Consider the following 24,138-nt stretch of genomic DNA (forward strand, 5'->3'; position numbering starts at 1 on the left):
GTGGGGGAGGTGAGGACTCACCGCTCCACAAAGATCCCAGCCTGCACAGCGTGCACGATGCTCCGGAACTTGGGCTTCTCCTCCGCCCGCCGGCCTTTGGCCCGGGTCTGCTGTGTGAAGGTGGAGGCCAGCCAGTCCCGCACCTCCGAAGGGACAGCGTCTGACCGTAGCTCCTGCAGTTCATCCTCCGTGTCCAAGATTTGCCTGAGACCCCAGAGAGGAGTCACAGAAGAAAAGGGAGGGGGGGTGCTTCCACAGCCTCGAGACCCCTGTCCAGCCATAGCTGGACACACACCACAGTCACTCTCACACTAGCTCTCTTCTTACTCTCCTTTTCCCAGACTTTTGTTTGTTCCTGCTTCTCTATCCCATGTTCCTGTTTTTCTTTTCTTTTATTTTATTTCTTTCTTTCTTTTTTTTTTACCAGCGCACTGCTCAGCTCTAGTTTATGGTGGTGTGAGGGACTGAACGTGGGACTTTGGAGCCTTATGCATAGGAGTTTCTTTCCATAATATTTATTGCATGTTCCTAATAATGAAATGGGTGAGGAGGTGGAAGGTGTTCAGTAGACACTAGAATACCACTATCCATGAAATGAAATGAAATACATGCTGGGCCAGCAAAACATCTCACTTAAATAGTGTGCTGCTTTGCCATGTACACAGCCCAGGTTCAAACCCAGCCCATATCACATTGAAGAAAGCTTAGTGCTGTGGTCTCTTTCATCATCTCTTGCTATCTGCCTCTGTCTCTCTATCTGAAAATAAATACATAAATAAAATCATCCTGGAGCAGTGATGATTAAAAAATAATTATTATAGGACTGGGGAGATGGCATAATGGTTATGCAAAATGACCTTCATGCCTGAGGCACCAAAAGTCCCAAGTCTCCAGCACCACTGTAAACCGGAGTAGAAAAGTGCTCTGGGAATAGTTATAATAATACTGAAAAGAAATGCAAGCTACATACAAGTGAGTTTAAACCTTCCAGTAATAAATAATAATAATAATAATAATAATAATAATAATAATAATAATAAGGGTCCAGAACATCCAAGAGCAAGCTCCCCTGGTAGATAGGATACTTTACTATGCACGAGGACCTGGGTGCAAGACCCCAGTCACCACATGGAAGCACCGCCTGTGGCACTGGGAAAGCCCCCAGGAACAGTAGAGGAAGGGCAGTAGTGTCTCTCCTTCTATCTCTCCCTGTCTTTGTCTAACATAATCACTTAGGATTATGTTAGACAGAAGAATATTTTAAGAAAAAAATTTTAAGAAATTTTCTTATTTTAAGAAAAAAAATAATTATGTAGACAGGTGATCTTCAGTGGATGGGGGGGGGGAGTTAAAAAATAAAAAGACAAAAAAAGAAGAAAATAGTGAAGTGCATATTAATGATAGATTTTACCCAACCTGTCATCACAAAATATCATCACTTCAATGTGGAATCAATATAAAACACGGGCATGAACTAGCTTCAGTTGTTCCTTCTAAGTCTTTGAAATCCAGTGCATCTTCTCCATGTCCACAGACACACCTCAGTTCACACTTGACACATTCAGGTGCTCAACAGCCATGTGGCCACAGGTCCCCAAACTGGACAATATGGCTGTGGAGGGATTCTACACAGGAAATGTTAAAAGACTAGGTGTCACCAGGCTCCCTCCAGCTCTGAAGCAGTCCTCACCTTCCTGGCATTTGTGTTTGTTTCTCTATCTGTCTGTCCCTTTAACTCTATATCTTCAAACATTTTTTTTAAATAACCAGAATATTGTTCAGTTCTGGCTTATGGTGATGCTAGGGAATGAACCTGGAACCTCAGAGTCTCAAGTGTGAAAGACATGGAACATGTCTAGCTGTCATTTTTTCCAATCCTCCATCTCTCTCTCTCCCTACTCCACCTTCACCCCAGCTTTCTGTCTGCTCCCTGACCCTGTTCACTGTGTTTGTCTGACAGCTTCCTCCTCTGCCCTGTGGTCTCCTCACCCCAGCAAGCAGCACACCCTCACCGGGTCTCATCTATGTAGACGGCCTCCAGCAGGGACGCCGTGTATTCCAGGTTTTTCTTCAACTCTTCAATGTTCACCTCCCCGTTTTCTAACTGCTTCACCATGTAGCGTAACCTGGGGGCAGAGGAGAGACAGAGACGCCCAGCTTAGGTGCTGCTACCTTGGGATACCCTCGAATCTGGTGTATTTTTACCAAAAAAGCCTTGGTCTTCCAGAAATCATTAATCACTTTCACCAATAATAATAGCAACAACAATGGAAGCTAATGGTTTTCACCCCAGGCCACTGCCACTACAGTGAATATATTTACCCTCTCCACCCCACCCCTCAGTTTAATTCAGCTCTGGTCCCCACCCACTTCTGACCTCTCAATATTACCCCCACCCCATCAGCATTTTCTGGAAACTCTGGTTCAGAATGCCCAGACCCAGCAGAATCAGGCAGGTACAAGCCCCCAGGGTGATGCTTTTGGGGAAAAGCTATTTCACAGTCCAAATAATCAGGAACTGAAATTGCTTATTTGCCCCATGAGAAAAGGTTTTGGAATCAACATCCATAAAAAGAGCCCTCTAAAATTCTTTCATTATGTCTCATAGTCACGGCAGGGAAGGGCGGATGTGTCCACAGACCCCCCGTCCCTGGCAAGGATGGCAAAGACACAGAACAAAGACTGATCTGAATGCTTTCGCCTGGCCTCACTCCATGCAGGCAGAGCTAATGGATTATGATTCCAGAATCCATCAACCAGGACAAAGCAGGATTAACCCCTGCCTCCCTGGTGCCTCACCAGAGACCCAGTGAACACTGACTGTACCCATCCCCAAAGCCAGAGCCAGTGGGGGTACAGATGGGGCAGAAACCCATGCTCAGCAAGAAAGGGCAACTCCTCTCCTGCATTCATGAATTCTGGAGGGTCAATGCTTAGCTAAAGGTTTCTCAGAAGGCCACGCAGTCACAAAGCAAATGATGTTCTCTGATTTTAGGTGGTCATTTTTTAAGAAAGCAAGAATCTCTGATCCCTTCCCCACCTAAAACCTAGAGAGGGGTGACAAGACAGCCATCTTAAACCCCCACTCAGGGGGGCTTCAGAAACCCAAGGTCACCCTCTGAGTCAGGGAGGAGAGAATGAGTCAGGACCCAAAGGCTGAAATTAGCAGCAATTCCCAGGGATGCCGGGGAGGGTGAACAATGGCGTTCCTGAACAGACTCGGAGGCAAAGTCCTGGGGTCTTGGCAGCTCTGGAATAGAGGTGCTCAAAATAGCCAGCTGGGAAGTGTCATGGGTTAGCTCTCACCTCAGAGACCCAGCAGTCCTGGCCAGAGACATGTCTAGAAAGGGAAAGAGCAAAGTGGGAGGGCGCCAGGGGCAGGCATCCATAGCAGGTTTTTCTTGCACCAGCTTCCTGTGGAAGCAGCAAGTTGTTTCATGAGATAGAAATAGGCCAGGCTTAGTCCAGCTCATGCCCAACTCGCGATTCATTCGGAAGGAGGAATATAGACTAGGCGACAGAAAAGGTTTCCCCAGGCAAATGAGCCAGAAAGGAGGTGCTGAGCCAGCACCCCCCCCCACCCCCAGAGTGCCAAGGCAAGATCATAGAACAAAGAGACACTTCTGCCTTTGAGGCTCAGACACAAACCAGGCTTTCCTGTCCAATCAGATCCAGTGGTTGAGGACCTTTGAATTCAGGAGTAATTCTTTCAAGGGAGAAAAGCTGGACTCACATCTCCCCCTAGAATTCCATCCCAGCCCTGAGCTTCCATTCTATACACACGCACACGCACACGCACACGCACACGTACACACACACACACACACACACACACATACACACACACAACTTGTAGGGTTAAGATCTAGTCCAGTCCCAAAATTTTTTTTTTCATTTATTTAATTTATTTATTTATTTTGCCTTCGGGGTTATTGCTGGGACTATTGCCTGCACTACAAATCCACTACTCCTAGAGGCTATTTTTTCCCCTTTTGTTGCCCTTGTTGTTTATCGTTGTTGTTGTTGTTATTGTTGTTCTTGCTGATAGGATAAAGAGAAATGGAGAGAGGAGGGGAAGACAGAGAGGGGGAGAGAAAGATAGACACCTGCAGAACTGTTTCATCGCTTGTGAAGCAACTCCCTGCAGGTGGGGAGCTGAGGGCTCAAACCAGGATCCTTACTCGGGTCCTCTGCTGAGCTACTGCTGGACCCCTTGTTTTTCCAGTTTCTAAAAGGCACATCCCTGCAAGAGCTCCCCAAGTGAACAGCCCAGCCCACGGGTGCTCATTTGCATGTATTCGCATAATCACTAACAGTGCTGCCAGCTCTATATTTTAAAAAGCACCTTCTCCTACATTATCTCATTTTATCCTCACAATGAGCCTAGAGGGAGGAGTGTGGGGGGAAGGAAGTGCTGCCCTGATTTCCAGGGCAGAATCCAAGGCTCCCTGCTCCCTCTGGGGAAGCTGGAATCCCTGTCATTTCTTGGCTTTGCTTCCTTGGGCAAGTCACTCATTCTTAATCACTGTCTCACGGAATGTAACCAGCAGACCAGAGGCATAAGAATCACTTGAGAGACTTGTTCAAATTGTAGGCTTGACTGGATACCTGTGGGGCTAGCATTTCTGAAGTTCTGTTCCAGAGATCTGCATCTTTAATAAACATCTGGAAGGATTCTCCCAGACACCAGAGTTTGAGATGCTACTGTAACACTTCTAATCCTTCATCAGTAGAATGGTAAGGATAATAAACCACACAAGAAGGGCTCTTAGTACAGGATGTAAATAAAATAATGTTTCAGGAAGGCCCAAAACAGACAAAGGTTCCCTGCAAATGTGATTTGAATCAGAATTCATCCACCAGCTCACACTGGCTCTGTCCAATTCATACCTCATTCCCTTCGTGGCCAATAAGCAAGCTCCCTTCTCCATCCCAGATTCAGGCTGGTAATTAGGAAGCTTCCCAACATAGGAGCGGAAGAGTGATAATGACCATGACCTCGTATTTTAAATGATAGCACTTAAAGCTGAGTGGTGTTTCACCCAGCAGACTGTATAGGGTACCATGCTCAAGGAGCTAGGTTCAAGCCCCTGATCCCCACCTGCGGCTGGGGAGCTCCACAAGTAGAAGAGCAGTGCTGTGGGTGTCTCTCCCTCTCTGTATCTCCTCCTCCCTCTCATCTTCTATCAAAAAAAGGAAAAGGAAAAAGGTGGCCACAGGGAACAGTGGAGCTTTGCAGGCAGAGTCCCAGCAATAACTAGTGGGGGGAGGGAGAGGGGGAAAATGACAGCCCTCATTTGAACCTCACAGTCTTCTTAAGAGGGAGGTTTAGTAGCTTGTCCAAGGCCATACGACTTGTCCGTGTCAGGTTGGCAGGCCTATAGCTCACACTACTGGAGCCTCACCGAGTCTCCAGACACCAGAGGTGTCGAAGCAAGAGCACCCTATGCAGTTAGCTTAGAGACACATGGACGCCCTCCCAGCTGAGCTGCTTTCTGTCAGTGAGTCCATCCCTCGTGAGCAGCAGCATGTGTTGCCCCACAGTGACAGCACCAACAATGACTTGTTTATCTTGGCAGACGCAGACAGAACAACACAGTACTTGATGGATAAATGCGCATGAAGGAGGGAGATGGGGAGAACAGTCAGGTACACGGCTATCTACAAAGCTCCTGAGATCTCTATGCCAGGGCTTCTGGGTCTCTGATGGAGAACCTGGGGACAAGAGTAAGGCTGTAGGCGGACTTTCAACAGACCACTCTCTCCAAGTTCCTAATCCAGGAGGTGTTTTGCTTTGTTTTTTAATAACTTCTGTTGAAATCAGAAGCCAGCATGAACGAGACACCAGAAAAGAGGGAGGGAGGGAAGAACGGAGAGAGAGGGGGTTGGGTGGTAGCACAGCGGGTTAAGTGCATATGGTGTGAAGCGCAAAGACAGGCATAAGGATCCCGGTTCGAGCCCCTGGCTCCCCACCTGCAGGAGGGTCACTTCACAAGCAGTGAAGCAGGTCTGCAGGTGTCTGTCTTTCTCTCCCCCTCTCTGGTCTTCCTCTCCTCTCTCAATTTTCTCTGTCCTATCCAACAATGATGACATCAATAACAACAATAACAATAATAATAACAAGGGAAAAAATGACCTCCATGAGCAGTGGATTCGCAGTGCCAGCACTGAGCCCCAGCAACAACCCTGGAGGCAATAAATAAATAAGTAAATAAATATTTTTTAAAAAGAAAGGAGAGAGAGAAGGGGGGAAAATTAAAGAATATATTTGACAAATAGAGAAGTCAAAAAGGGAACCTGAACACAGGCAGCTGGAAGCATCTAGATGTTAAACGCCACCCTCCTGAAGTAATATAAACACACATGTTACTCTTTCTGGATTCTCGGGGATCAGTTTTTCAGTGTTAGGATCCTCCCTAGACCTGCCCAACGTCACCACTTTACCTTTCTCCTACAGGGAACCCAGTCCGCCCATTCAACACAAGTTTTAATCCAACCCCTCTGGCTCAGTTCTCAGAGAATCTGCATGGAGTGGTCCTTTGCCCAATAGAACTGGATGCTCAACTCTGTCTAGTCCTCTTCCAGACGAAGGAAAACTGGAAGCTGCCACCAACATTCCAGCCATCTCTACCCCAAGCCCTGTTGCACCACCACCACTCTTTCTTTCTCCTCTGCCTTCTGACTGAGCACCACAAGAAAAAGCTTCATATCTTGACCCGTGAGAGACCACCATCACTCCTAGCTTCAGAAAGTCAGCTGCAAGAGATGGCTTCTGGCGATGAGATCCCCAACACCCCAAATGAGCTCTGCTCCTGCAGCTACCAGCCATTCACTTCTTTGAACTACTTGCAACCCCCATGTTCCCAAAAAGACCTCTATAAGTGGAGGCTTGGAGAAGAGAGTCTCAAGCTGAGGTGGGATAGAAATTAGAAAAATGGTGGTCCGGGAGGTGGTGCAGTGATAAAGCTTTGGACTCTCAAGCATGAGGTCCTGAGTTCAATCCCCAGCAGCACATGTGCCAGAGTGATGTCTGGTTCTTTCTCTCTCCTCCTATCTTTCTCATTAATAAATAAAGAAAATCTTTTTTTTTAAAAAAAAGAAAGAAATTAGAAAAATGGGAGTTAGGCGGTAGCACAGCAGGCTAAGCACACATGGCACAAAGCGCAAAAAAAATGGTGTGAGGATACTGGTTAGAGCCCCCAGCTCCCCCCCCTACAGGGGAGTCGCTTCACAAGCAGTGAAACAAGTCTGCAGGTGTCTGTCTTTCTCTCCCCCTCTCTGTCTTCCCCTCCTCTCTCCATTTCTCTCTGTCCTATACAACGATGGCATCAATAACAACAATAATAACTACAACAACAATAAAAACAAAGGCAACAAAAAGGAAGTAAATATTTTTTAAAAAGAAATTAGAAAAATACTATTTCCTTCATGGGTTCTCAAGACAAGACAGGAGCTTTCAGAAGGAGTGATGTCCTAGGATACTGGGTGGCAGGAAGGAAAGAGAAAAAAGAAAGAAAGAAAAGAAAAAGAAACAGTACTAAGTGATGCATCAGCACAAGAGGAGGCTATCAAAAAACATGGAAAGGGAGATGAAGTGGAAGAAGAATAGGGAAAAGGGCAAGATAGATGGAGTAAAAAGTGAAGGTGGTACATGCTAGCTGGACATAGGCAGACTGTCAAGTCTGGATCCCTTCCCACCACTAGCAATAACTGGTGGGTCCTCCTCCCCCTCCCTTCTCCTCCCTGGCCCGTACCTGAGGATGGGGCCCTGGAGGTGGCTCCTCTGCACAGGAACAGGGTTTGCCATAGGAACCAAAGTTTGCTGCTTCCAAATGTCAAAACGCTGCCCCAGGGGCCTGGGGCCCTTGAAGGGAGAATGATTCCCTCTGGGACCCTCAGACTTCTTCCTCCAGGCTCAGCAGAAGTGAGCCACCGACCAGAGAAAACCTTGGGACTAAAGCGGTGCCTGACTCGAAGAAAGGAGTGATGTGGCCTGAGACCCAGCCTACAGTAACTGGGTGAGAGGCCGAGAGAAAAGTTTCACGTCTGAATCAGACTGAAAACAAGAAACTGTTCTCAGAAGAGTCCCAGAAGGGACAGAAATAGCACAGGCCAGCCCCTTGCTTTGAGGAGGTGGGGCTCTTCTATTGAGAAGAGGGGGTTAGTAGGAGGCCCAAGGGTGCCTGGACAGGGAACCATCCTGACAATTCGCTGGAAAGGGAAAGGGGACCCCCGCAAGGGGGCTAGAGCAGATTCAGCTGCCTTCCTTGATATTTTTTCTGGGGCCATTCCATTCTTCAAAACCAGCTTTACTAACCCACCTGCAAGAACAGCACTAGGAGAGAAGAGCATTAAAAACAACAGGGAAGGGCCAACCAGAAGCTAAGGACTGGGGGATCCTCCCTTCGAGACTCACTGCACAGGCCAACTCCACCACCACCTCCTCCCCCAAAACAGGGTTTGAAAGTCAAGACTTGCTCCTGGAACCAAGAGGTTGGACAAGTTGCTTTAATGCCCTCATCGCCAGTGTTCTAGTCTGGGAAACAGGGACTGGGAGATAACTGGGAATTAATGGTTCAACGGTGGGTCCAGCCCGGGTAGGATAAGCAGGGTCCCCTCTGTAGGCCCGGTTTGCTCGGGATCCCGCTGGGGGAGGCTGGAAGCCAGCCTCTGCGGTGGGAAGTGGCCCTGCGCACAAAGCCCCAGCCGCCTCCGGATTGGCTGGCGGGTGACGTCACCGATACAAGTGCATCGGGGCCTCAATTGGTCAGATCTTGGGGGGGGCGAGGCCAAATGCCCCCCAGCCCAGAGAGTTCCGTGTAGCTGCAGCCTCCTCCTTTCAGGATTTAGGGCTGGGGGGAATGCCGCAGTGAGGGAAGGACACGGGTGGCGATAATATAACAGGAGGATGGAAAGTGAGAAGCAGGCCAAGTGCCAGGATTTTAGGACTGCAAGCCTTCCCTTCCCCAAAGGCAGCGAGAAATTAAAACACTTTGTCACCGTGCCAAAGCCTTGAAGGATTATAAACAAATGAAGTTTGGGAGCCTGCAGTTTCTCAGCCCCACTGAGCACTGGGACAAGCAGAAGTGGGTTTCCACTGCAGCGAGAAGAACGGAGGTTAAATATCTACAAGTTGTTCTCCCTGGGCTCCCCAACACACACATATAGAGAGAGAGGGGGAAAGAGAGGGAGAAAGAGGGAGAGAGAGGGAAAGAGGGAGGGAGAGAGAGAGAGAGAGTTTTTAGAGAAAAAGTAACAAGGCCCAGAAGTCACAGACCCAGAACTGCCACCCAGGAGATGAAGAGGAAGCGATCTGGCCTGTTCTGTGGGCATGTTTGCTTGGTGGGGTATAGATGGGGTTGGGGCTGGGGACAGGTGGAGCCTGCCTGAAGCAGGTGTTGTGTGCACAGCCTGCAACAGCAACAAACATCCCTCCCTCACCCTAGCCAAGCAGTACTAACTTCAATCTGCCTACAAAAAGGGAGAGCTTTCTTAGGCTACAAGAGTTTGAGAGAGACTATCTAGACCATCCCTCTGCTTTCTTGCCTCAGTGAATCAAAGGAGGTCTCGAAACTTTACATCAGGCTCACCCTGACACTGTTGACTGGCTACGGAAGAAGGGCAAAGGATAGTAGTCGTAGTGAATCAAATTTGGTTACCACCACCACTGTTTCTCACTTCACACCCTAGCCCATTGTTATTATTAACCATCCCTAATGAAAATAAATATTAGTTGGTTACCATCATTTCTTTGGGTGGGGTGGGGGCTCATGTATATTCATTCCCCCACATGTATACACATGCCCCACCCTCTACCTCGGAACTAAGGGGACTTCCCCTGGGTGGAAGGTAGAGTACAGATATGATGAAGCCAGCAGAAAGTCAATAAAGACCCCAGTAGGGGCTGGGTGGTGGCACACCTGGTTGAGTGCAAGTGTTACAGTGCACAAGGACCTGGGTTCAAGCCCTCAGTCCCCACCTGCAGGGGGGAAAGCTTCATGAGTGATGAAGCAGAGCTGCAGGTGTCTCTATCTCCCCCTTCCTCTCAATTTCTGGTTGTCTCTATCCAATAAATAAATATAATTTTAAAAAAATTTAAAGACTCCAGTAAAGGAAAATGTAGCCTTTAGATTTATTTAAAAAAACAGAAAGGAACTCAATCAAAATGACTCCCTCCCTGGCCTATCTCTGGCTATCCCTACCTGCACTGAGGAATAGGAGTTACAAATGAGCAAGGGAGCACACACTTTGCCTCTGTCAGAGAAAGAGGAAGGGTAGTGGGGAATAGAGGGGAGGGGAATTAACTGACAGGTCTCAAGACCCCAAAATCACAGGCAAGTCACACTAAGCACCAGTTTCCTTATTTGTGAAATGGGTAAATAATGCACACTTCATGGAATTCTCACAAGAGTGAAGGGGATCATAATAATGGTACCTTGGGAACTATAAAGTGATGGGATATAAACAGTCCCTTTAAGTTAGCTCCACAAGTGCTCACTGGAAGTCCTCCATGAACAAAGTCCCTATGCCCACCCTTGTACCCAGCTCCCTGAAGTGTCCTAGCTGCCCCAACACCGCCATAACTCCAGGTGTATGGGGCTTGCCTTTAGTCCCTTGTTCCACAGGCAGACAGTGGGAGAAGAAGCTGTTGATTATGCAGAGTTTGGACCTCTCGAACCACCCAGTTGCTGCCTTACCAGCACTGCTGCTCCCCTCAAACCCCTGGCTTCTGATCGCTATACAAACAGCCCCAGTTCTGGCAGCTGTCTAGGCATAGCAGCGGGGGTGGCTTGCAGAGATAAAAATAGTCCCTCCCTGAAGAACTGGGGATCCATCCTGGGAAGCAACAGGGCTCAGGTTGACATGGCAGCAGTACTGAGATCTCTGGGCACTGGACAGAGGAGCTGGGGGAGAGGAGAGCAAGGGGCAGGGCCTGAGGAAAGTGGAGGACAGGCAAGGAAGGAGTGAAAATCAAATGGGAGCATGGAAGGGAATGGGGTCAAAGTTCAGGAGGGATAAGAGAAGCAGGAAGGAAAGGAAAGGAGGTTTGAAAGATCTGAAGATCTGGGAAACTGATTTGAAGGAGAGAGGGAGGAGTCAGCTCCTTGGGGTACCTGTATCAGAAGTCAGTCACCCCCCACCCTCACAGAGAAGCCCCTTCTGACAGGTGTTCCCAGCAACACCAGATCAGAGAAGAGAGTTTCCTAAGCAGTTTGATCATTATCCCAAACTAACAAGAGCACATATACCCCAGATCTCAGCTCATCACCCAAAGGAGTCACCTCTCTCTCCCCCTCAGGCTTCAACCCTTGAGAGAAGGAGGAATTGGAAAGAATAGGCAGAGTCGAAAGAAGTCTAATCAGAGAGAAGACTGCCATGAGTTAGTCCATGAAAAAAAAAAAAAAAGCACTCCTTTCTCTGACTCTGGCTCACTAGTCCTCCCTCTCCTCCCTCCCTGCACGACTGAATTCTGCTTGTTAGCCACCTCCACACAGGCCACCCCACAAGCTCTCCAAACCACCTCCCAACAGATGTTCACAGTAGATGTCCTGCTTCCAAGGGGTCTAAAAGATGTTGAAAGAGGCCTGAGATGGGAGAGTGACTTGGAGGCTTGGCAAATGAGTGACTGCAGGTGTGAGAGGAGCATCATTAGACTGTGAGTCAATGGAGTTTGGGTCTGGTCCAAACTCTCCCCATTCCCTCCCCTCCACCCCCAGGCACATAAAGCCTACAATCTCTGGGTACTAGTGTCCTCTTCTGCAACACTCTGTGGTTCTGAGAGTCACTGTCCAAGTTGAAACACTAGAGAAGTAAATGACCAGCTCTCAATTCCCCAGTCCAAGTCCATTCTTTCTGGCTTCCCTCCCAACTCAGCCCTAACCTAAATGCTGAAGGCAGGAGAATGACTTTCTTCTTTATCATAAAAATGTCATCTAACCTCCATGAACTTTCCAGAAACACCTTTCTCCCATTTATTTTACTGCAATCAAAACAACAGCATTTTCTTTCTGGGCATTTTGAAGAAAAGAAGAAAGCAAGCAGGCTGGACAAAGAGGTCAATAGGGTGAGTCTAGTGCAATTGTCTTTCCTTCCTTTCTTCTGGATTGGAATTTTGAAAGTTTGGTAAACAAATAGGGATTAGAGAGCTTGGAAACACTGTTTAGGGTGTGTGTGTGTGTGTGTGTGTGTGTATGTATGTGTGTGTGTGTGTATGTGTTTTCACTCACCTGGGCCCCAGGAAGTTTCCAAATAAGGTGGGCATAGAGAAGAGAAACAGGGTGATTGTGCCAAGTTAGATATGCCGGAGAGGATAAACAGGGAGCAGAGAAGCTAAGAAGTGCAAAAGAGAGGCATCCCTAGCCCTCAGGTCCTGCCTACCAGAGGATCACTAAGCCCCCTGGAAGCCAACCTTCTCACTGAAATGGTGCCAACACCAGCTGGCAGCCTAATCATCCCACTGCAGGCGCCATAATTATTTGCAAATCTGACTTCTTATTGCAGCTGTAGAATCAACTGACCTGGGGGCCACACTGGATCCAACAGCACCACTGGAGCCCCCCTTTACACCTCTCCTCTGAGCCCCAGACCTCTCCCTGGGTACATCTTGCTGCTTTTCTACACTAAGTCTGCTTCTGCACCACTGGTGGACTTCTGCCAGGTCTGGGATGCTAACACAGGATTCTAACCTGATGTTTCCTTCCCCGACTGGGCTAAGCTCCACGCATGCAGTTGAGGGAAAAGGAACAGCTGCATAACTGAGGGATATTAGGGACAGAAGAGAGGTCCAAGAGCACCAGCTACATTGAAACCTCTCTGCACTGAGTGGATCACAACTAAGCTGTCTTTCCTTCTCAGTAGCCCATCTTCGCCCTCAATTCCCATCTAGATCCCCCTCCCCAGTGTCCCCAGGATTTTTCTCCCAGTTCTGTTTTTACTATTAAAACTTCCTCCCTGAGAGGACAGTTTATTATCTGACAACTCCCATTCTCACAGTTGTCTCACCTGCATCCCACCTGCCACCCTGGCCTTGACCCTGTCTCTGCTGTTGTCCTGAGAAGAGTTGGAAAATAGCTACTCAACTTCCGTACCTGAGAAAAGCAGCCCCCTGAGATCAGAAGCAATTATTCAGCTTCCTCCCCTAGGAGCTGGTAGGATGAGGTCACCGGGAAAGCAAAAGGAAGGCTTACAGAAATGCAGGAGTTGAGGCTGGACTTTGAAGGTAGCCCTAAAAGGTGCCTGCAGCAACCTTGCCCACAGCATTACAACAACACCTGGGCAAGGGGAACCATGAGGATTTCCTGGCTCCTAGCCAAGGCAAGGAGGAGTAGGGGAGCTGGCAGCAAGGATGCAAGGGCAAGTCAAAGGGATTGGGGAGGCAGGGGGAGTGAGGCTAGGGAGAAGAGTAAATAGTGGAGAGGGATATGAAAGGACAGAGTCATGAATCACAGAGGAAGAAAGAAGAAACAGAAAAGCTGGAAACAATTTGTCAATGACTCCTTTAAAGATCCTGCTTAAACAGAGAAAGGGTGGTCCGAGAGGTGGCACAGTAGATAAAGCATTGGATTCTTAACCATGAGGTCCCAAGTTCGATCCCTGGCAGCACATGTACCAGAGTGATGGCTGGTTCTTTCTCTCATATCTTTCTCATAAATAAATAAATAAATAAATTCTTTAAAAAAAACACAGAGAAAGGGGAGAACTAGTCCCTGCTTCTCCACCCCCATATCAGCCCAACCCCCACCTGCTGGGAATGGCCAAAGGTGGAGGGCAACCACCCACTGCATTGACTTTAGAAACTCTCTTGACAAGACATTGGTGGAAAGATTCTCCTTCTGAGTCTTCCTAACCCCAGCCAACTTTACCCTCCTGATGGCCAGAATGATAGATGCAACCTAAAATATGGACTCCCTTCTCAGTCTTTTTCCAACTGACTTCCTGGGGCACTTGGGCAGGCAGAGTGATGTCTGGGTTCCAATGTACATTAGGGATTATCTAAAATGGAAAGGGGACTTCCAGAGGTGTAGCCATGGACTATAACATACATGGTCATATTCTCCTAGGCCTAGGGACTGAGGGTAAGTGTGAGAGAGGTAAATTCCTCTGCTGCTTTTAGAACTCACCCATGGTAATCCCTGGATCCCCACCCTACCCCCGCCACACATATACAGACACCCATGTCTTAGAACTGCAGTTGGTCCATCCACCTCTAGCTTGACCACTAGGAAAAGGAGTGATACAGGGTATATGTTTCTCTCCTTTTTTTTGACCTCAGTGGCCCACATCCTTTGTAGGAAAGTCTTCCTCCAGCTCCACCCAGCTTCTACTCTAACTCAAACACCTGCATTACCCATTCCAGACACTCATTCACCATCAAGACTCTTCCACAGTCCTGCCTGTTGAGTCTTTATTTTTCTCTCCGTCCAAACCAATGGTCACCTACCTCCATCTCTTTGCACAGCGAGCTCTCTCCCCCCTGCTGAATGGACTACAAATTAAAAACAACTTCAGTAGCATATCACCATCAAGACTCTTCCACAGTCCTGCCTGTTGAGTCTTTATTTTTTTTAATTTTTTTTTAAATATTTATTTTATTTATTTATTCCCTTTTGTTGCCCTTGTTGTTTTATTGTTGTAGTTATTATTGTTGTTGTCGTTGTTGGATAGGACAGAGAGAAATGGAGAGAGGAGGGGAAGACAGAGAGGAGGAGAGAAAGCAGACCTGCTTCACCGCCTGTGAAGCGACTCCCCTGCAGGTGGGGAGCCGGGGTTCGAACCGGGATCCTTATGCCGGTCCTTGTGCTTTGCGCCACCTGCGCTTAACCCGCTGCGCTACAGCCCGACTCCCGAGTCTTTATTTTTCTCTCCGTCCAAACCAATGGTCACCTACCTCCATCTCTTTGCACAGCGAGCTCTCTCCCCCCTGCTGAATGGACTACAAATTAAAAACAACTTCAGTAGCATAGAGGCCAGGCAGTGGTGCCCCTAGCTAAGCACACATATCACTATGTGCAAGGACCTGAGAACTGAGTCCCAGCTTTCCATCTGCAGGAGGGACGTTTCAGGAGCAGTGAGGCAGGTCTGCAGGTGTCTATCTTTCTCCCTCTCTATCTCCCCACACCTCTCAATTTCTCTCTGCCCTGTCAAATAAAATAGAAAGAAAATAAGGGGGGAAATGGCCAGTGTGAGCAGTGGATTCATAGCACTGGCACCAAACCCCAACAATAACTCTGGTGGCAAATAAATAAAACCCAATTTGAGTAGACAGGGAGGTAACTGAGAGAACATTGAACTTGAATGTGTGGGCTCCTAGGTTCAATTCCTGACACTGCATGTGCTGCAGCAGCATTCTGATCTCTTCAGTCTCTCTCTTCTCTGTGTCTTATGAAATAAATTAACCTTTAAAAATAAAATGAAATGAAGCGCCAGGTGGCGATGCATCTGGTTAAGCACACACATTACAGTGTATAAGGATTCAGGTTCAAGCCCCCAGCCCCCACTTGCAGGGAGGCAGCTTCATGAGTGGTGAAGCAGGGCAACAGATAGTGCTCTCTCCCTCTCTATCTCCCCCTTCCCTCTCAATCTCTCTCTGTCTCTATCCAAAACAAATACATAAAATACAAAAAAAAATGAAAATCGTTATCATATGAGTGCTATCAAAGGAGAACTGAGATTCAGAGAGATTAACTTGAAGATCATACAGCTTGTACTTGGAAAAATGAGAACCAGAACTCACACTCAAGCCTCCCAGTATTCTCTCTGCTCTCCCACTACCACCCCCTGCCTCCCTCCAGTCACCTATTCTGATCACAGGTTTGTATAGTTCTTCCTCTGGCCTGACTTGATTTCCTTTATCTCTGCACCTTCCCTTTACCTTGCTGCAGACATTTTCCACCATTTGTCACCCAGAGATGCCTCATTCCCCGCAAAGCTGGTGGAGGAAATAGAGAGCTAGAAGACATGATGGGAAACAGATTAGAAGGCCCAGGGAAGAGAGATTCCCTTTGCCAAGGTTAGAATAAAGGGAGAAGAGCAGGTGGGAAATCACTAAAAAAAAATCACCTCCCACCCCCACCCCCCGTCAAGATGAAGTGATGCTCCTTTCTCTCCAGAGGTCCAGGGAGGCCTGGTTTCCCCTGTGATCTTTACAGGAGCACCACAGCCATATACACAGAAAGGAGGTGGCAGCATGGTATTCAGAACTGGTGAGGACCACAGAAGATCATTCAACAGAGAATAAACAAAATAAGGACAAAAGGTGGGACAAACCAGTGAGGCACCCAGTCCACTCTCTTAGCTTCCACATTCTGTCAATGTGCTCTCCACAGAATGGTCAAAAAAAGTGAGAATTCCACAAACACATACACAAGATCACACATGCATAATATTCAGTTAACTACACATACATGCATACACATTTGCATACATCATCTCATGCATACTTAGGACAATTTCAGGTATGCAGGTAAGTATTTATTCTCATCCATGCTGTTTATAAACATGAAAGCAGAGACAGCCTCATGGTGCTTTGACTCCACAAACAGTCTTTGGCATCACATTAACCTTTAGAGATACACACACATAAACATATAATGTCAGCCATTCACAATTACATCCTGATAGATCTCATTCACATACCTGAATAACATTTCTGTATGATTTTTGTAACTCCTTCAGTTCTAGGATTTGTCCTGAGACTCTCAAGCCCCATATCTTTTAAACGCCACCCTCTAAAAAAGCAATACCATCTTTCCTTCCATCTCTATTTCCTACTTCCCCACTAGACTCCCCCCACCCACAACGAATGCTGGAACACACGCACCACAGAATCAGAGGCAGAACTGGATTCCATAACATATGTACATAGATTCATTAATCCTTCGTTTAGCAGCTTTTATTGAGTGCCTATTATGTTCCAGGTAGCACAGTATATTCTGAAAAACAACAAAACAGGCTTCTAGAAATAATACCCAGCTGGGTCCTTGCTCCAGCTCAGCTGTGATGACCTTGAACCACGGCTTAGGACAGTAAGCCTTCAGAGTCTGTGTAATATATGGAGAGTGTAGAAGAGAAAGGAATTATGTCTATAATATCCCAAAGGAAGAGGGAGTTCTATCTGTAAGATTCCAAGAAAACCCGGAGCTAGGAGGAAAGAATAATGCTGGGGACGGGGGTGGGGGGGGGAAGTCCACTATCTATGCTGTTCCTGTGTCTGTGTAACTCCTCAAAGCAAAAGATTAGGTATAAAATCCAGAAGGGTAGGATTGTTATCACTGGTTGGGTTTAACAAAACACAAAACAGGATACCTTTTCCACTTTCCACTCCACTTAACAGAGCTGGACCAGATTGCAACTTCTGTAGGAACAGGGACTATTCTGTCTATTTTGTCTACCACTACATCACCAGCAACACCCTTCCTGGCCCCCAGGAGGCACTCAACAATTACTGAATGAATCAATCAATGAATAAATGAGTGAATGAGTGAGCTGAGGATGGCAAGCCAATCTCTGCTCCTAGTTTATTGATTTGTTCGTACTTGTCATCACTGGAACTTCACTGCTCTGGGATGACTTTTTCAGACAGAGACAGAAACACAAAGAGAAAGAGTGAAAGCAGCCATAGCCCCAACGCTTCCTCCAACTCAGTGGGGGCCAAGCTAGAACTGGGGTCACGCATATGGCAAAGCAGCTGTATGTCTAGGCCACTCCTAGGTTCTTCTTCTTCTTTCTTTCTTTCTTCTTTTTTTTTTTTTTCCAGATTGATTTATTTTCCTGAGAGAGACCAGAAAACTTCTCAGCTCTGATATACAGTGATGCAGGGGGCCTAGGTCTTCTGGCATCTAAAGCACTAAATTATCTCCCTGATCTTTTTTCTTCATTAAAACAAAACAACAAAAATAAACACTCCTTTGATCCCTACTCATATGTCCCCCAACACTCCCCCAAAAGCTTCTCATCTCAGAGAAAGGTGGACAAGTCAGTCAGATCCTTCATCACAGGGTTATAGGTGCTAAAAATCACCCTGGTCAACCCATCATCTCCAGATCACCTCTTCCAGCCTCTCTCCTGTCTCATCCTCAGGGTCTGCTTACTGAGAAAAACTGTCCTGCTAGGTAGAGGAAACCCAACAGTCAGAGACTATCCAGTTCCTATGCTCCAGAGTCTGGATTTATCCTTGGCAGAGACCTAGTATGGGAAACACAAGAGTTCCTGGATGCCCTTCCCCAGACAAAATTGCCCTGGACAAACATATTAGTATAACTTTTTAATAAGAGGCAAAACACAAGACCTGGGGTCCCTGAAGAGTCTAGATGTTTTAGATTAGAAATTAAAGGTGTGACTGGCAAACTAGTTCACTCACTGCTGCCATGTGTGCAACCCGATTTGAGCCTGACCCCAAATGCATTGAAGGAAACACTGGTGTTGTGCTTTCTTTCTTTCTTTACCTTCCCCCCTGCCCATCCCAAATACCCTAAAAGAAGAAAAAGAAGAAGAAGAAGAAGAAGAAGAAGGAGAAGGAGAAGGAGAAGGAGAAGGAGAAGAAGAAGAAGGAGAAGAAGGAGAAGAAGGAGAAGAAGAAGAAGGAGAAGAAGAAGGGAAAGTGGTGCATACAGTTAAGCAAGCGCACGTGTTACAATGTTCAAGGACCTGCGTTCAAACCCTTAGTCTTCACCTGCAGTGAGGAAGCTTTATGAATGTTGAAGCAGTGCTGCAGATGTCTCTCTTCCTCCCTTTCTATCTGCCCCTCTCCTCTTGATTTCTCTGTCTCTATCAAATAAATAAGTTAATAAATAGAGAATTATTTAAAAATTAAAAGAAAAAATTAAAAAAGTAGAAGTCAAGAGATGTTGAGTAAAGGAATCAAGATACATATATATCTACTTGGTACTCAGTCCAAAGATAATTATGTCTACCTCTCTATTTCCAGACTAAATAACCTCATTCTACTCACACTCATTTTGGGACACTTGGCCACTCATTGCGCCTGAGGTAAGATGCCTCTGCTCCATTTAAAATATTTCTTTGCTTGCTTCTTTAGGAACCACTAGACTGCTTAGAGATAGAAAATATATCTCTCCTATTAAGCAAAAGTTCTAAGTCCTTTAATTACCTTCATCTGATATGTAAAACCTCCCCAATATTCAAGGAGGACCAAATCTAGCAAGCCATCAACTTGGAATCTACTTTGATTTCAATCTCTGTCTTTGTTTTGAGGGAACAAAAGAAAGAAAGAAAGAGAGAGAGAAAGAAAGAAAGAAAGAAAGAAAGAAAGTAGGAATCTATTCCCCATGACTAATAATGAGGAGATGGTACATTTCTCAATAAGTTATTACACATACACAGAGCTAGCACAGTCAAGGACCAAATAGTGAGTGAAGATCAAAATAATCTAATCAGCAAGATTAATGATCCTTGTCCACCATGATCTCCTGTGAAGACATCTCAGCAGACACACTCTAGAGGGGCAACTGCCTCTCTCCTTTTCTGAGGCTCCAAGGTGTCTTTATGTGGGTCCACTTCTCACACTAAAGAAAAAAATTGCAATTTATTGCCAAGCAAGATTTTTGGTTAGGAAGGTCTATGAGAGAGTGAAACTGGTCACATCTGCTTATGTGCAGGGCCGGTTACCTGAGATGGAGGTCAAAGGAGAATATGATGAGCCACTGGTTTTCTGAGGAAGCCATCCTTGGACACCTAGAGTTCCCTCTTTTGTAGACCCTTAGGCTTCCTTCTTTGCCTTTCAGCCACTTCCTTACCTGCCTCTCTTCCCAGCACAGTTACCACTAACAGACCATCATTTTCTATCAAGGACCTAGAGGTCTACTGCCCCTTCTCCCCCCAAATCAGTTCAATCTACTTTTCTATTTCTTCATCCCCAGAACCCATTCCAAGGTTGTGCTTCATGGAGTTCAGTAAATTACACTGGCTGGAGGCAGCCAAAGAGAGGGACTGAGAACATTTGAATTCTAATCCTTGCTGCCTGCCATGCCTCCATCCTCCCTAAGGCCTTTCTAAGGCGCTCGTGTATCTACCAGACCACCTGCCTAATATAACAGTCTCATCACCACAGGGGAATTATTTTAAAAACACAAACCTAAGTGTCTCTCCCTCTGCTAGAACCCCAAAATGGAAAAATCTGGAGCTTGCCACTAAGGATATTGGGCAGCAACTGGGTTTAGGGACTAGTTCCCCCTATTTCTTCCCTAAACATCTACAGCCTCTTTCCTGGGAGGCAAGGAAATTCCTTTGTTCTCTAAGAATAACCTGACTGTGGTAGATTACCTGAGGACAGGTGCTTGCCGGCTAAACATGGTTTATGACTTATCTTTGGCCCAATCTTCTCCTTCCACGAAGAGCAAAAGAAAAGGTTCCTTTCTCCTCACCCCAGCCCCAGACCCAGAATATGGAAGACCTTTCCCTTTATTCCTCTCCATATTCCTCCCCATCCTGCAACAATCAGAAGAGATGCCCAAAGGTTCTTAGAGATCCTTGGGTGACAATATAGTGAAAAAGGCTTTGACAGTTACCTTGTTCCTGTCATTCTTTCTTCACTACCACCCTCAGATTCGGGGGGGTGGGGAGCCTTCCTAGAGCCCAGGTGGGTCTCTCATCATTAGTAATATGGGTTTCCAGACTCAGAGAGAGATAAGCAGCCTATGGGACGCTGCCCCTCCCCAGGATACAGGAGGCAGAACCCCAGCCCATCCCCACTGAGGTTCATAGGGCCCACAGGTTGGTGCAGGGAGTCCTATGCGCTGCATCTGCTGCTGTGTGCACTCAGCCTGGACACACTCGCTGGCCCGCCGACACTCCAGCACACACTTGTGATGTGTCTTGCATCTGCACAACCCTGCACATGTGTCCCTGTGAGTCAGCCTGGCACCTCCTGAAGGCTGCCGGTCTGCAGCCCTACCTCGCTGCACATACTGTGCCGCCTCTGTGCGCTGCGTGTATCACTGGGGGGTTGAGGGGGCTGTCCACGGGCACGTCGGCAGCTTAGCAACTCCTAAACCAGCTCCAACCAGCAGGCTAGCTCCGCACATGCCATGCACATGCGGCCTTGCCACGCATGTCAGGACAGGACAGTTTATCCCCTCTCACCTGCCAGCATGTGTGCCTGATAGAATCCACCAACCCGTTCCACCTACCCACCCTCCCCTCTTTTTTTTCTTCCAGGTTCTCTAAAATCCCTTCCCCCACCCCCACTCCAGGGTCCAGGACTCACAGTGACCGAAGCTTAATCCACATCTTCTTGCTGGGGGCTGACTTCAGCTCCAGGGGCGACGGGCAATCTGACTCCAGCATCTCGGGAGGGCTGCGGGGGGCTAGCTCCATGCTCAGTTTCTGTACGGAGAACGGAGAGATAAGAGGGCACCACGACTCAGCCTCGGCCCCCAGCCCGGAGACCCGCGGCCCCCAGCCCGGCCCCTACCCACCTGCGGCTGACGTGCTCCAGCCAGGCCGGGATCCCGAGGCTCGGCCCGCGCTGGCGGAGCTGCAGTTGCTGCGGATGCGGCTCTGCGCTGCCCGGTGGAGCTCGGGGCGCCGGGTCCAAGCTCTCCGCGCCGCCGCCGCCGCGCGCTGCCAGAGCCGCCTCCTCGCTCTCTCCTCCTCCCGCGCCCGGGTTCCCTCCCTCTGCTCCCCCTCCCTTCTCCTCGGCCTGCCCGCCCGTCTCTCACTCCTAGCAGCCACTCCTCCCCATCCCGAAGGAAAGACTGGAAGCAGGGGGGCACCCACCGCCAACAGCGCCCCAGGGCGAGCGCAGGCACCCAGGCTCCGTGCAAGCCGCTGCGCGTGCCCCGAACAAAGGTTGTGGGTGCGTGTTTACAAGGTGCGGTGCGGGGGGCGGGGGTGGCTGCGCGGGTGCCCTCGGCGTGTGCGTTCTCAGTCTGGGTGGATGCCCGTGTGGGACCGTGTGTCCTGTGTGTCAGGAGGAAGGGGCTGAGTCCCCATCGCTCTGCCTCAGAGACCTACCCCAGACAGGGCTCTTCTTCTTCTAGCGTTTGCCCTTCTTCCGTAGCCAGTCAACAGGGCTCTCATACTTGTGCACTCCCCCCCAACACACACACACCCCACCACCACACACACACCCTATAAACGATAAAGTTCGGGGTCTGCCTGTGCTGTTCCAATTCCTCTCTCCAGTGCGAATGGGAGTTTCTCCCAAGCTGCAGGTTTCCAGACAGCAGGCAGTGCAACGTTTTCTTTGACTATATAATAATTCCATCCGAGCCAGGAAAACGTCCCTGAGATATCATCTCGACCCCTCTTCTGTAGCTGTTGCAGTTTATTTCCTCTTCTGCCTGCTCTGTCTTTGCTCAAAGAAAACTAATGGCTAAGAGCCCAGCACAAAACAGTCTAGGTGCTGAAAACATCAGCAGAATAAATATGCTGGGGGGTTGAATTCAAGTCCTTGTAACAGGGCAAAACCCCTTCCATCCAACTGAGTCCTACCTGGGGCTCTTGCAGGAACCTCTCTCTTCCACAGGATGGCTCCTCTCCTTAATGGCCACCCACCTGCTTGGTCTCAGATGGGGTAAATCTTCTGTAAGCAGGCAGTGGAGATGTAGCCACTAACTGCTGGATCCAAAACAGGCCACTTAACCCAGGACCCCAGAATGTGAGTTTTAGTTTCAAGAATTCTGGAGAGTGAGAGGAGAGTGGTCAGGAGAAGGGTACTACTCCTTTCTAAATATAGGTGAAGTTACCCCTCTTTCCAAGCAAGGAGTAGTGAAGTGACAGCATGAAGACTCCCAGCATTAAAGAACTACCTTTTAAATGCTTTTGTTTTTTCATTTTTATATATTTTATTTATTTGATAGCAATAATAGAGAAATTGAGGAGGGGGAGATAGAGAGGTAAAGATACAGAAACATGCTGCCTTCCTTCACCATTCATGAAGCTTCCCCCCTGCAGGTGGTAACCAGGGGCTTGAACCAGGGTCCTGGCACAGTGGTTAAGTAATGTGTGTACTTAATCAGGTATGCCACCACCTGGCCCCCAAGAATTGTCTTTGGGGTAGTTAGACTAAGTGAGGCCTTCAATCTGGAAGAAGAGAAACACCCAGCAAATCCAGCTCTCAGGAAGCACAGAGGCAGGAAGACAAGGTAGAGTCAGAGATGAAAGGCAGAAAGAATCTTGGAATTCCCCCTCCCGATCTATCTAACTTCAATGTACATCCACCTTTCCCCTCCTTGCCAAAAGAACCATCCCAGCCAAGATAGAACTGCACCTGAGCCCCAAATCAGACTCCCACACAAGCCAGTTCTCAAAACTTGAGAACAATAATCTTCCTTATCAACTGAGAAAGAAGGGGCTGGAAACTACAAGAGAATTGCAAATTAAGATTAGATCTAAATAACTCTGATTAGTAAATCAGGATTAAAGGTAAGAAGCTTGCCAAATTAGGCAAGGCATTTCAACTAGGAGGGAAGGAGCGGGATGACGTTTTCCGGAAGGCTTTTTCAACACCTCTTGCAGCACAGTGACAGGCCCACTCCTGCCCTCCCAGGCCCCCAACTCCTAACCCATCTTAAGAAAAGGAATATTGACAACAAAGAAAAGAGTTATCCATGAAGGAGACTTTAGAGTTCATCTAGGGTCATAGGGAGCGCAGCAGGTTAAGCGCAGCAGGTTAAGCGCACATGGCGCAAAGTGCAAGGACCGGCATAAGGATACTGGCTCATCTATCTTTCTCTCCCCTGTCTTCCCCATATCTCTCGATTTCTCTCTGTCCTATCCAATAGCAATTACAACAATAATAATAGCAACAATGATAAACAACAAGGGCAACAAAAAGAGAAAAAAATAGCCTCCAGGAACAGTGGATTTGTAATGCAGGCACCGAGCCCCAGCAGTAGCCCTGGAGGCAGACAAAAAAAAAAAAAAAACAAATTCCATCTTGTCTAACAATCTTTATTTAACATAATGGGAAAACAAATCCCTCCCCAAAGGGGAAAAAAATATGTTGAATCAGTGACAAAGCCAGGACAAAGTCTCTTGGTCTTTACTAGTGCCTTTTCTATTCTGTCACTTTCTTTTTCTTTAGTCCTCACCAGTCTTAGTGTTTCACCTCAACCTCATTCCCTTTGGGACTCAGTCCCATTCCTGCTTTACCTAGCTCTAAAGAGAGAAGAGGAA

At 47.6% G+C, this 24,138-nt stretch overlaps 1 protein-coding gene across 2 annotated transcripts in view; it reads right to left on the reverse strand.

The window, feature by feature from the left end:
- The window catches only part of PDE1B (phosphodiesterase 1B), a 31,996-nt gene extending 10,556 nt beyond the window's left edge, over positions 1-21,440 (reverse strand). The window contains exons 1-4 of one of the 2 annotated variants that reach the window (XM_016186027.2): positions 21,435-21,440; positions 21,224-21,342; positions 2,013-2,126; positions 22-204 (exon numbers count right to left, since the gene is read on the reverse strand). In XM_016186027.2, the coding sequence (XP_016041513.1) occupies positions 22-204; positions 2,013-2,126; positions 21,224-21,333 (407 nt within the window). In that variant the 5' untranslated portion in view covers positions 21,334-21,342; positions 21,435-21,440. Of the gene's footprint in view, positions 1-21; positions 205-2,012; positions 2,127-7,754; positions 8,046-21,223; positions 21,343-21,434 lie in introns of those variants that run through there. The other variant, XM_007518134.3, reaches the window with a different exon arrangement.
- Between the last annotated feature and the right edge of the window lie 2,698 nt (positions 21,441-24,138).

This window comes from Erinaceus europaeus, chromosome 7 (genome assembly GCF_950295315.1).
Source record: "Erinaceus europaeus chromosome 7, mEriEur2.1, whole genome shotgun sequence".
Classification (NCBI taxonomy): domain Eukaryota; kingdom Metazoa; phylum Chordata; class Mammalia; order Eulipotyphla; family Erinaceidae; genus Erinaceus; species Erinaceus europaeus.